Source organism: Amblyomma mixtum, chromosome 1, assembly GCF_055824585.1.
Source record: "Amblyomma mixtum isolate Tamu chromosome 1, ASM5582458v1, whole genome shotgun sequence".
NCBI lineage: Eukaryota > Metazoa > Arthropoda > Arachnida > Ixodida > Ixodidae > Amblyomma > Amblyomma mixtum.
In genome coordinates, this window is record NC_143012.1 from 192,347,641 (window position 1) to 192,359,419 (window position 11,779).

General features: G+C 46.1%; 3 protein-coding genes and 1 pseudogene across 3 annotated transcripts; 2 read left to right on the forward strand and 2 right to left on the reverse strand.

The window, feature by feature from the left end:
* The first annotated feature begins 1,139 nt into the window (after window positions 1-1,139).
* Window positions 1,140-2,073, forward strand: LOC149370352 (uncharacterized). Its single transcript, XM_089577640.1, has 3 exons — window positions 1,140-1,787; window positions 1,863-1,946; window positions 2,066-2,073. Exons 1-3 carry the CDS (start codon window positions 1,223-1,225, stop codon window positions 2,071-2,073), a joined length of 657 nt encoding a protein of 218 aa, XP_089433766.1. The 5' UTR covers window positions 1,140-1,222.
* Window positions 2,074-2,262: 189 nt separating this feature from the next.
* LOC149370353 (uncharacterized) lies at window positions 2,263-3,590 on the reverse strand (annotated as a pseudogene).
* A 33-nt stretch (window positions 3,591-3,623) lies between these two features.
* LOC149370354 (uncharacterized) lies at window positions 3,624-6,323 on the reverse strand. The gene is made up of 5 exons (XM_089577658.1): window positions 6,279-6,323; window positions 5,741-5,768; window positions 4,173-4,603; window positions 3,968-4,064; window positions 3,624-3,751 (listed from the first exon to the last, which is right to left on the reverse strand). The coding sequence occupies exons 1-5, from the start codon at window positions 6,321-6,323 to the stop codon at window positions 3,624-3,626; spliced, it is 729 nt and encodes a 242-aa protein (XP_089433784.1).
* Window positions 6,324-7,295: 972 nt separating this feature from the next.
* Window positions 7,296-9,196, forward strand: LOC149370355 (uncharacterized). The gene is made up of 5 exons (XM_089583152.1): window positions 7,296-7,419; window positions 7,937-8,174; window positions 8,413-8,586; window positions 8,802-8,891; window positions 8,965-9,196. Exons 1-5 carry the CDS (start codon window positions 7,296-7,298, stop codon window positions 9,194-9,196), a joined length of 858 nt encoding a protein of 285 aa, XP_089439278.1.
* Window positions 9,197-11,779: the final 2,583 nt, after the last annotated feature.

Genomic DNA, 11,779 nt, shown 5'->3' on the forward strand with positions numbered 1-11,779 from the left:
TTTTATTTTCAGGAAGCTGCTGGCACTGAGCACCCGACATCTGGCGTGGCCTCCAGTAGTAATGTATGTGCAAGTGCAGGGTGTGCTTGTTGTATTCACATGCAACCATATTATGCTATCTCACTCTTGTTGCATTGCCCTTTTACAGATGTCCTCCAACAGCGAGGACACTGCAGCACATTTGTACTCAATATCTGAACAAAACGTAAGCATGCATGCTGCTCATTAACCTTGATACACTACAGTGTCTAGTCAAGCTCAAAACTGCGCTGTACGTGTTTCGGCAGGCTGAATTTTGCATGGAAGATTCTTGCAGTCCTGCTTTTATCTGCAATGGAAATGTGTGTGATCATACGCCTTTAAAAGTTTGTCAAGTTGTGTGGTATTTCTTCCCAGGTGACTGAAACACTAAGTGCCTCGAGTACTATCTGTACGAACAGTGAGCCACACGTAAGTATGCACTGATGAAAGCCTTAAGCTAAGTCCACTGTCAAGTTTTGTTTATCTTGGCTGACAGGTTGCTGCGTTATGCACTGAAAATGCCAGCCTTGGCCTGCCTGTTAGAAATGCATTGGATGTGAGTGTCCTTACAAACACTGGGCCTGCCAGCATACTGCAAATTAGAAGCCTGGATTCACTGTTTTGCTTTTTCTTTAGGAGGTTCTTCCTTTTCATCAAAATGTTTCGAGCGGCACACTTCTAAGCAGTGAACTGAATGTAAGCTCACATTTTTTTCTTAGCTGCTTGCAGATGAAAGAAAGCTGGCTGTTGCTTTTCTCCCATAAAAGGTTGATGATGCTTCTGCTGGCATGCTGCCTTCATATGAAGATGACGTGAGTGTGCATGCACGTATATTTATTGAACTTCCCCGCATTCAGGAGGCATCACACTGTATTTTATTATTTTGCTTCTCTGAAAACAGGTGGTTGACCAAGAAAATGATATGTTAATTCCCCATAGAAAGAAGGTACTGCTTTTTTGGAAAAATGGCTTTGAGAATGTGATTTTGACTTAATGTTTTTCATTGCAGGTCGAGAAAAAGGAGAGCTACACACAGTGGGAGCAGACACCAACAGATCACACATACGCAGTCGCACATCACTCAAACACTTCTCCTGCATTGCGATTTACTCACTCCCAGTACCTCACGCCACAAGACATACTTTTTTACACAGGGATCCCTGTTCAAGTTTTTAGCAGCCTCGTTTCGAAGCTAAAAGAAATGGAAGCAGAAGTATCAAGGGTTTTAAGCCCCGAAGAACAACTGCTCCTGACTCTAATGAGGCTCAGACTCGGCCTCCTCTGCGCAGACCTTGCAAGAAGGTTCGAGGTATCAGTAGCAAGCGTATCTAAAATATTTGCAAATATGCTTTGCAACCTGGAAAAAATAATGGAGGACGTTGTCGTTTGGTTGCCACGGACAGCTGTGTATGACAGCATGCCGCAAAGCTTCGTGAAGAGTGGCCACGGTCGAACAACGTGCATCTTCGATTGCACTGAGGCTCAATTGCAAAGACCTAAAAAGCTTCTCGCAAGAGCACAATGCTACAGTCCTTACAAGGGGTCAAATACTGTAAAATTTCTTACAGTGATAGCTCCCAACGGCCTAATAATGTACGCGTCCGATGTGTATGGTGGCAGGGCCTCGGACAAGTACATCGTTAGAACATGCGGCATAGAGGACTACCTTCTTCCAGGTGATAACATTCTGGCAGACAGAGGCTTCAAGCTAGAACCTCACCTGGCAGCACAAGGCATAAATATGAATACACCAGCCTTCACCAGAGGTGAGCGTTTTTCACTACAGTACAGCATCGCTGTTCTTGTTCTAGAGTACTCAAAAACATTCTTTTCACTTTTAGGAAAGACTCAACTGTCAGAAGAAGATGTCACAATGACTAGGAGAATCGCATCAGTCCGAATACATGTTGAAAGGGCCATAAATCGTATAAAGACTTATAGGATCTGCAAGCACGCACTGGCGATTAAGTCCAAAAAACATATAAACAGAATTGTTTTTGTATGTGCTGAGCTATGCAACTTGAAATGTCCTCTAATCAAAAAGAAGTGTGAAGAATAAACGCTTAACTACAGCCGATATATTGCAGTTGTCTGACTTGTATTCAAAGCAAAACATTCAACTTTGAGGTGTGAGAATACATGACCAAGCACATCATATGCAAGATACCTTAAATTGTTTACTTGTAGACTGGCAATTCCCTACTGCCATCACCATGTGCTGCATAACTAGCCAAGCTCCAATCACAGCCTAGGCAGCACTATTTTTGTAAAGAAACTTTCTAGGGCAATTACGTGAGTGTCCATAAAGGCCTCTTCCTTCTCTACTGTAATCATCATCCCTCCCTTGTCTACGTGCAAGTACAGGTAGCACATAGTGCTGCCCACCAGGTTCAAGTGCAGTTGTGCTTGAACCTGGTAGTAGTACTTGTGCGTAACCTTCAATGAGCCTGTGGCATCCAAGCAAAAGTCTGGCTTTGCTTGCCCTGCTCTCACCAAATCATCTGGCTGCACATCACGGAGTGTGTACAGACACTTGACCTCGAGCAGCGCTGGAGGATGGCAGTCACAATGCAATGACCCATCTGGACTGCAGCCAAGATACGGATATTTCGGCAGTATCATCTAGCCTGCCATTTATGTGCTGTGTTTTAAAGGCAGCAAGTGCACGAGCCTTTGCCAGCTCTTCAAACTCTATGCCATACCGGATGGCCGGACTGTAAATTGTGGTAGTATTGAATATTTTAGCCAGCAATGATGAACAATTAAGCTGCTTTGAGCGGCACACCTCCTTGAATATAGAAGCAGTTATTCTGCCTTTACGATGAAGAGACCAGGCAGTGCATTCTCTTTGTTTTTTTGTAGCTGCTTCAATATTTAAGGAGGTGGCCATTGTGATTTTTTAGCTTTGAAAGCACTTCCGGCTGATTTTCTTTTCCGGCTTTGATCATGTCAGCCAGGCTGAGGTGACAAAGAGGTCTTCCCAGGGTTATTTCAAATTCTGAAACTGGCGCTCCGGCAAATCTTCTACAGTCCCAGCAGAGGCTGATGCTAGGGCAACCTAAACAGACAAACAAATCACCTTGAATAAACCTCAGTGTGAAAGGGATGAAAACAGTTTTAAACGTGCAAGAAATTACAGAAAGGAACACAAATACTGAGGTTGCTTGTCAATCACTTGTTCAAAATAAAGAGCGCCTGTGTGGCTTTGCTAAGAAGCAGCTAAGCTAAAGTCGGCTCAGAAGTGGTTGCTACATTTCGTGCTGCTGCTAACCACCTGTAGCATGTTTTGCAACTTTCCAGCAAGAAACACAGGCAATGTTCACAGAAGCTACAAATTTTCTGCAGCCACTGCAGTATTGGCAACTACTTTGCAGCTAGTCATTTAGCATGACTGAGTCAACTTGTTAATCACCATACCGCAAAATATGAAGCAAGCTTACCTGTGCACTGTAACTCTCTCGAACTATTGGCAATAATGCACTTTACAACTCTTTTTTAGTATTGTTATGCCCCTACTTTTTTGACAGCTAAAACTAAACTGAATTTCCCTCACATCCTTTTTCCCACATGGGCCAGACACAGCTCAAGTAAAAGCCTGTAAATTACTGTTGTTTTACCTTTTCTGCTGGACGTTCAATTTCCTGAGACAGGGTGTCTCCATTTGTCTGGGTGGCCCGCTGGTCCTCCATCTTCCTCCTTGTAGCATGTAATGTAGATTCAAGGAGGGTGCCTGCATGAAACAATAAAACTATGTTACCTGAACATCTACATTGCTTGATTATGTATTCAAGATGTTATTATCACGTGTAATTCCGTACTGAACCATACTTCACATCAAGTTGCGTCAGTGGGTATCAGCATGCAATTCTATTAACATAAGCTAACATTTCAGTTTTTTGAGGCGACAATGGGCCAGCTCAGCAGAATGCTCCACCTGGGTACCTACCAGGTATGTTGAACACGTCCCGGAAAGGAGACTTGTTTACATACTCTAAGAGATCCTCTCTGCTGCCAAAATGTTTTATCTTGCGTGTTGGTCTTGGCTTTTTTGTGCTGTCAAGATGCTCGGCAGTGCATTGAAGCTTGAACACAATGCCATCAATGAAGGCAGGCTAAACATTCCTTTTGGTGCCTCTGTTCCAGGCTGCCGCCTCATCTGTGCATGAGCTCCCTGTCAGGCCGCGCTGTACAGCAATCTCCGCCTTCCATAGAAGTGCACCCACATGGCTGCATACACGTGCCTTGCCTGCCATGTAGTTGCAGCCGGCAGTCAGCACTTGTCCGCTTTTCCTGATGCAGGCCCAAGCTTTCCACGGTGTCTTGTTAATGGCCTGAGAGGGCCGCACCTCTGCCTTGAGACACACGATATCCTGGTTCATCTTGTGGCACAATACTTGGCCTACCGAGCCACTCTGCACATAATTGTAAGAGTCTAGGCTCTTGTATGCTTCAGCTTGCTCGAGGTCACAAGCTTTTGTCTTCAGTAAGTAACACACAATATGTGCACTTGACAAATCTGGCCAGAGCTTCATGTCGTCTATCCACTGAGTCATCAGCATGGGGTGCACGTAGGTGCCGCCATCTGAAAGAAAAATGAGTAATAGTAGGGTGACTTGTTAAAAATCCATTTCACCAAAGAGCGAGAAAAAAAACATCGAAGAAACGACGACACAGGCCAGCATTTGTCCACTCTGTGTCATCGTTTCTTTGGTCAATATATTTTTTCCCGCAGTTTGTTGCAATAAAAAGGGACATTCACAGAACATAAAACTAGGAAAATATGCACAGTACGGCATGCATGCAAGCTATGAGTCTTCTGGCTTGTTTCTTCAGGGCCCTTCACATTCAGCACATGCAACAACTAGCCCTGCTGTCTGCCATACATGGTATACATGATTTCGTTTTCGGCACATCAAATGCAACATAAACAGCTTGATCAGCTACAATGCTCACACTACACATAGCGAATGTTACGACGACTCCAGCAGTGCCTCTGCCTTAGATTCTAAAGCGCAACACTGACTCAGCAGCTTGGTTTCCTTTTTACGTTGTAATAACATACCTTTGGCGTATCAATCAATCTCTGATTTTAGTTAATTCAAACTCCATTGGTCTTCAAACGATTGGTGCTGGCAACGGCGCAGTAGCTGAGGAGGCAAGTAGTTTTCAATAAAATTAACGTCTCAAAACGACTCGGGCTATGAGCGACGCCGTAGTGAAGGGCTCCGGAAATTTCGACCACCTGGGGTTCTATAACGTGCACTGACATCACACAGTACACGAGCCTCTAGAATTTCGCATCCATCGAATTCGACCGCCGCGGCCGGGATCGAGTCCGAGTCTTTCAGGTCTGCATACCATAGCGTTACACCGAGCCACCGCGGCGGCCTACTCTCAATAAATTGGCTCGTAGCGGGAGCACTCAAGACGCAAGCAGCAGAAGCGACTGAATTTCATCCGTTTCAACGCGCGTACAACAGCAAACGCCGACATAGCAATGAGTGGCAGCAGTTTCGGCTCGCTCACGTTGCTCGCTGTAGTCGCTCGAGCGTCAGTTTACGAACGAATTTAGTCCATTTTAAATGATGTTTTCGGTTTCTGAACCCTAGCTCTTGGATCGCATTTGCCACTTTCGTTCTCAGCGTACGGCGTGTCACTTTTACTATTAAGAAAACCGGCTACAAAAACTACACACGTGAACTGGCAGCACAACACTTACCGATGCTGATTGTTGGCTCCGTCGATGCCTAATCGTCGGCTCCTTGTCGATTGCTGCGGGCGCTTGCGGTCGCTAGCGCCATATCACCCACGCAGATGCAATCAATGAATTCTCCAAAGGCGTGCAGCGAGCGGATATCGATGAGTAAGCAATTCGTTGCTCCGCTAGTATCTCACACACCTGCAGCGACGGTAGAGCGACGGCAGCGTTTATCAGTCCAAAATGGCGTCGGCACTAGACGGCGCTAGGGTCGGGAAAAATGGCGGCGCCCATGTATCGAAACTAAAATCATGTATAGACCAGAATACGGCGGGTAAATTGAAATCTACCATTTTGAGAGAGCTGTGGCGCCACCTATGGGACGCGCGGCAAAACGGCGGCACTGGACTGCCACGCGAGGCGGCCGCGGGTATGGGTATCGCTCGCGCTCTTACGGTTCGTAGAAGATTTTGTGACCGGTTCCTATAACAATCATATAAGGTGAATTTCAGCCTCATGCCAAGGTCGCTCTGTACATCTGGCGATGGCGGAGGCAAACACTGCGTCCACAATTGCAGCGGACATGAATTGATGTCATGTCCATGGCTTGTGCAGAGTCACTGTTGATTTCCTCTTGTGGGCTGTGCTCAGCGGCCTTCTGGTGTCGCCTCTTAACAGGGTAGCTTGCCTGCCTCAACAGCTTCCGCCTTCCCTCGACAACCTGTATTCACAATATAAAAGGTTACACAATTTTCTTATCTCAAATCTTACTCAGAACAGCAGGACATAATTTGGATGTACACAGAAGACGGAAACAAACAATATTTAGATTTACACCAATAAGGATGCATTAATTTATCGGAATCATTCCCATATATAGTTTGGCTTTATTGTTTATTTCTTATGTAACAAATCAACTTAAAAGCATTAAAATACTGACACTTCTACCTGCAGTTACACTGAACACAATAACAGAAATGAGATAGTGACAACAGTGAGACACAACTTCCTTCTAGCACCCAGCGCTGCATCCAATGGTGGCTATGTTCCGTTTGTCTGTCCCTTGTCCCACTGGGGCAAACAAGGGAAGGGGATGAGGGGCTCGTTATAGATATTAAGGAAGCCAACAGCCACAGAAACCAAGGGGCACAGGGGATTTTTTAATTTATTTATTTATTTTGTGGTGTTGATCAATTTAGAATATTACTGAATATGTTATCGCTTAAAGCTAATTGATTAGAAAAGCAGAAGAAAAAACAACCACTGCCGCCGGTGGGATCCGAACCCACGACCTCCGAATTACGCGTCCGGTGCTCTACCTCTGAGCTACGGCGACGGCTGTCAAATCTTCTGCTTTCGGGGGTATTTATAGGTCTGTTCGATTTACCTGCACTGCTGGAACTAGTTCATGTGGTGCCGCACTCGGCCATTCGTTTTGGCAGTGCAGCGCGGCGCCCTCTGAACTAAGGCGTTCGTTTTAAACAAGTGCCGGCGTCGTGCACGCCTAGTTCAGACAGATCCTGCACTGCGTTTAGAGCTGGTGCCAGTCGTGCAGAGCTACTTTTGCGGAATAGCCATGGCAGCAGACGACGGCAGCATATGTGTCGCGATCAGCGGCATATTGACGAAATTAACGCCGATCGTTAATGACGATGGCAGCCGAGTTCGTCAAGAGAATGGCTATGCTTACAAGACATCAGGTATGTTTTGGCCGTTTGAACGGTAGATCTATGTTGCATGCAACACATGGGTGCATGAAGTGTTTCGTTCAGAAAGTCAAACCCGAAGGAAATGTTTCGCTGCGCATGTGTGCTTAACTGAGCGCGCTGATTGTATCCTTAGCCGTGATTCAATTTCTTCTTGACACCTTAGCTGCTTCCAGAAAATATGTGGCGCACGATGATTCCGAGTAGACAAAGGCAGTCTGTGCGTGTACAAGTGTTTAGTGGTTACATTTTCTACTTTTATTGATCCCACATTTGTAATTCTTTAGACATGCATTTAAATAATTGAGTGTCTTTGTGCGTTTTTCTTGATCCCGCATTTGTAATTGTTTAGGCATGCATCTAAACAGTTGAGCGTCTTTGTGTTTGCGCTGGTGGGATGCACTGCGTTTGACCAAAACAAAAACTTCAATTTTGTACATCCAGTATTTTGGTGCAGCACCAGAGACTAAATTACGATGTTGCACTGAACAATTTTCTACTCGTCACGCAGGCGGGGAAGTTATGACGGTTGTATTCGCGGACGAGCAGCCAAATACTAGCACTGCCAGCACCCCTTCGCTGGCAGCAGCGTGCGGTGCGGCACAAGCTGAGCAGGATGTCCCGGGGGAAGTGCCCGATGTAGTACCCGAGGAGGAAGTTAGTGAACTGTGGCCCGTGAGGAGGAGACGGTTCCTAATCGCACACTACAAGGCGAAGAAGGTACTGCTTGGGAAAAAAGGTGGCTTCCGGTAAGCTTTATTTCTTGTAAGCAAACAGTAGTGTTGGGGTTCGATCATGTGAGAAACTGTTGAGAAAGACAGTTTTTCATGTGGCATGCAAGTTCTTACTGGAGGCCATCAAATCAGTGCAGGAGCCCCTAAATACCCTCAGTGGTCCTTCACATGTCAGACATTTTGAGAACCCTTGACACAGAGCAATTATTTTTTTCATGAAAATTGATCATTTTTTTATGATCCCTATCTGTAGGACAAAGAGGGCAATGTGGCAAGCCATTGCTGAAGCACTGAACAAGGAGTTCAGTTGCAGTATAAGCCCTCTACAAGCTGAAAACAAGTGGAAGAGCCTCGAAAGGGCCTATAAAAGAGCACAGGCAAAAAATAACTCGTCTGGCCATTCACGAGTTTCTTGCGACCATGAAGAGTGAGTATTTTTTTGTACATATGTATCTAAACGATAGCATATTGTACAGTGGGTACAGGAGAATTAATCTGCTTGCAAACATTTTGACAAACAGACTTGAGGCTTGCTTTAAACACTTTGTTCAGTTTATTTTTGAGCTGCATTATCCCATTTACTGATCTCGCTACTGTGGATTTACTTTATATGCCATTCATAAAGCTTCCCATTTTTTTTAGGGAGCTAGCTGAGGTGCTCGAACGTGAGCACCACATTAAGCCAACATTTCTGTTAGCCCCTGGACAGGTCTTGCAGAGCGAGAATGCAAGGTAAGATTGCTCAAGTTTCATTGTTGAGAAATTTCAGAAAACAATGCTTTCAACATTAGAGCGATTGTTTCAGCACACCTCCTGACTCGGAACCCAGCGGCCACCACGAGGCAGAAGAACCCGCACAAGAGCACCAGGAGGCCCCACCCCAAAAGAGGCGCCGCAGGAAGGACAATTCTGTGGACGCACTCCTGAATGTTTTTCAGGAGGCCAAAAAGGAGAGGGCTGAGCGGTTCAACAAAAAGATGGCTTTGCTGGAGCGTCTTGTTGCAGCAGTGGAAGGAAAGTCAGCGCAGGCAGAATAAAGCATTTAAAACACTGAATGTCGTGTTGCTCGCAAGCCATCAAAATTACATGGTCACAGCATGCTTACAATAGCGTAGGTGTTTGCAGTGGTGCTCAAGCCTCTGACCACACCTAACATGCACTTAACAAAGGCACAATCATGATCAATATGACTTGTAACATTTTTTGCACTTTGTTCATTGCATCGCTGGCTAATTGCATAGAATTTCAGCAACACTCTGTCTACGTTTAGAACCTACCTCCTTCCACATAATGTAGCTGTTCATATCAAGCATAGGCACACGGACTAATGCTGAGAGCAGTTGAAAAAGTCTTAAAAGAAAACTTCATTCAAGTGATGTGACAGCATTGTATAAGCTCTGCTGATATCAAAAACAGATGTGTTGTTTAAAGGGAAACTGCATAGGTTTTAGAATTCAACAAGCTTAAGAGGGTTGAATGTGTGAAACTTGCAGGTAAAGCATGCGAACTCTTTTTGGGCTAGCACTTGAAATAGTGAAGTAATCGCCGATTAAAATCGGGACGCTCTTCAAACTTCCCCGCAGCGCAGAACGCCAAGTGGGGGGCGCATAATGACATCATGGAAGGTATCGGTACATTTCCAAAGCACAAACACCTGCTTTGAAGGAAAAAACGAACGCCACCAAAGGCAAACCCTGCCGAGAGTTGCTTGGCAGTCTGAAGAGTGAGGGCAGGGTGTGGCTGACGACAGCGGCAATTTGAAATCATACCTTCCGTGACGGCACGCCGAGTTTCTCTGCACTCCTCTGGTGCATTGATGAAAAGCGCAAAATTCAATCGTCGATTACGTCACTATTTTAAATGCTAGCGCAAAAATACTAGGTACGCTTTACCTACAGCCTATATGAAACCTTGAATATCGCTAAATTCTAAAAAAGTGTTGCAGTTGCCCTTTAAGCAGCACACTGTTTATCCACACTGCTTGCACACGTCCACAACAAAAAGTGCTTAATGTGAGCACTCAAAAGGGTTCACAACGTCAGCACTGCTTCTGAGCAATATCTTTTCGCAGGCTCTCGCTGAAACCTGCCACATGACGGTCAATGAAGGTGTCAGTGTCCTCATCATTGCCAACTTCTTCTTGCTGAGGCAGGTGCTGCAGTTCATCAAAGAAGTCTCGCTCTTCATTGCACAGATTGTGCAGCACGCACGCACCCATGATGGTTAGGACGCACTGCTTTATGCTGGCAGCATCGACAAGATACAGCCGCCTGAAGCGCTGCTTCAACAATCCAAAAGCATTTTCAATTGCAACTCTTTGCTGCGAGTGCACTTGGTTGTACTTCTTCTTCCACGACGGGAAAGTTTGTTCATTGTCCCGGTATGGTGTCATAAGCCACGGCAGCAGAGGATAAGCTGAATCTCCAAGGAGATAACCACTGCTGCACTTGATCATGGCCTCTTCAAAAAATGTGCTTTCACGCAGAATTCTCGCATCGTGCGCCGAGCCAGGGAAACCAATGAACACGTCTAAAAACTTGTTCCTCTCATTGGCAATAGCCTGTAGTACAATGGACGGCCATTTCTTTCGATTGTAGTAAGAGTGGGGCGATTCCGTGGGCTTGTTGATCTCAACATGGCAGCCATCAATACAACCTACGGTGTTTCGAGGTCCTCTGCCGGCGCTTTTTGCCAGGAAGCCGGCCTTGCTGCGCTCCTGCTCCTGTCTATCTGGCCAGGCAATCACTTCCGCACTCACGCTGTTGAGAAAATCCAACATTCGTTCCACACAACTGTGTACGGTCGACACGGCAAGGTCGAAGCGGTCGGCCAGTGAGTACATGCTGCACTGCCCACCCAAGTAGCACAGAACTACCAAGCATGTCTTTTCTGCACTGACTCTTGGACGCCCTCTTGTCGCGTTCGGGAAAAATGGTGACGACATGTACTCTACGACAAGTCTTTCAAACGTCTCGCGCGATAGGCGGAAAAGCCGTTTGAACTCAAAATCGAAGTACCGACTCACGACTTCTTCACAGTACATGGGAATTCTGTTGCGTCGCAACCTAGTTAGTTTTAGTGCTAGAATTATCACCACATCATCAAACTCTTCGTCTTCGCTGTCGGAGTCCATCATTTCGACGACTGTTTGAACGATGGCTGCAGTTGACGCCGCGCAATCCATAGCTCTCTGCACCAGATTAGCCAGCTTGTGCACCACAGACAGACACCACTCTCGATGAAACGCAGGCAGGCAGGCAGGCAGGCAGGCAGTGAACAACGAGCAAAATGGCGAGGCAGCGAGGCGAAGAGACATGCGGAGAGAGGCGACGCGCCGGACTAGCAGAAGGCCTGCACCGCCTGCACTTCGGCATTCGTTTTAGTTTGGCGCTAGTGTCGCGCTACGCCTGCACTGGTGAACTAGCGCTGCATGAGTGCAGCACTTTTTCTAAACTGCCTGGAACTAGTTCACGCAGTGCAAGGTAAATCGAACAGACCTTATGTTTACAAGTAACCTAACCTTGAGAGTGTTCATCAGCGCCACCCACGTTCATAAGCGGCGGACGTAGAACGTCCTGAGTTACCGCAGGTGTGACGTAGAACGTTATCGAACGGAGAGG

Excerpts from the sequence above, each read along its gene's own strand:
- LOC149370352 (XM_089577640.1), top strand. The coding sequence starts at position 1,223 with ATGGAAGCAGAAGTATCAAGGGTTTTAAGCCCCGAAGAACAACTGCTC. Across the intron at positions 1,788-1,862 it reads TACACCAGCCTTCACCAGAG|GAAAGACTCAACTGTCAGAA; the intron begins GTGAGCGTTTTT and ends TTTCACTTTTAG.
- LOC149370354 (XM_089577658.1), bottom strand. The coding sequence starts at position 6,323 with ATGGACATGACATCAATTCATGTCCGCTGCAATTGTGGACGCAGT. Across the intron at positions 4,065-4,172 it reads GGAGCTCATGCACAGATGAG|CCAAGACCAACACGCAAGAT; the intron begins GCGGCAGCCTGG and ends AGCACAAAAAAG. Across the intron at positions 3,752-3,967 it reads GGACGTGTTCAACATACCTG|GCACCCTCCTTGAATCTACA; the intron begins GTAGGTACCCAG and ends TGTTTCATGCAG.
- LOC149370355 (XM_089583152.1), top strand. The coding sequence starts at position 7,296 with ATGGCAGCAGACGACGGCAGCATATGTGTCGCGATCAGCGGCATATTG. Across the intron at positions 8,175-8,412 it reads GGGAAAAAAGGTGGCTTCCG|GACAAAGAGGGCAATGTGGC; the intron begins GTAAGCTTTATT and ends CCCTATCTGTAG. Across the intron at positions 8,587-8,801 it reads GTTTCTTGCGACCATGAAGA|GGAGCTAGCTGAGGTGCTCG; the intron begins GTGAGTATTTTT and ends CATTTTTTTTAG.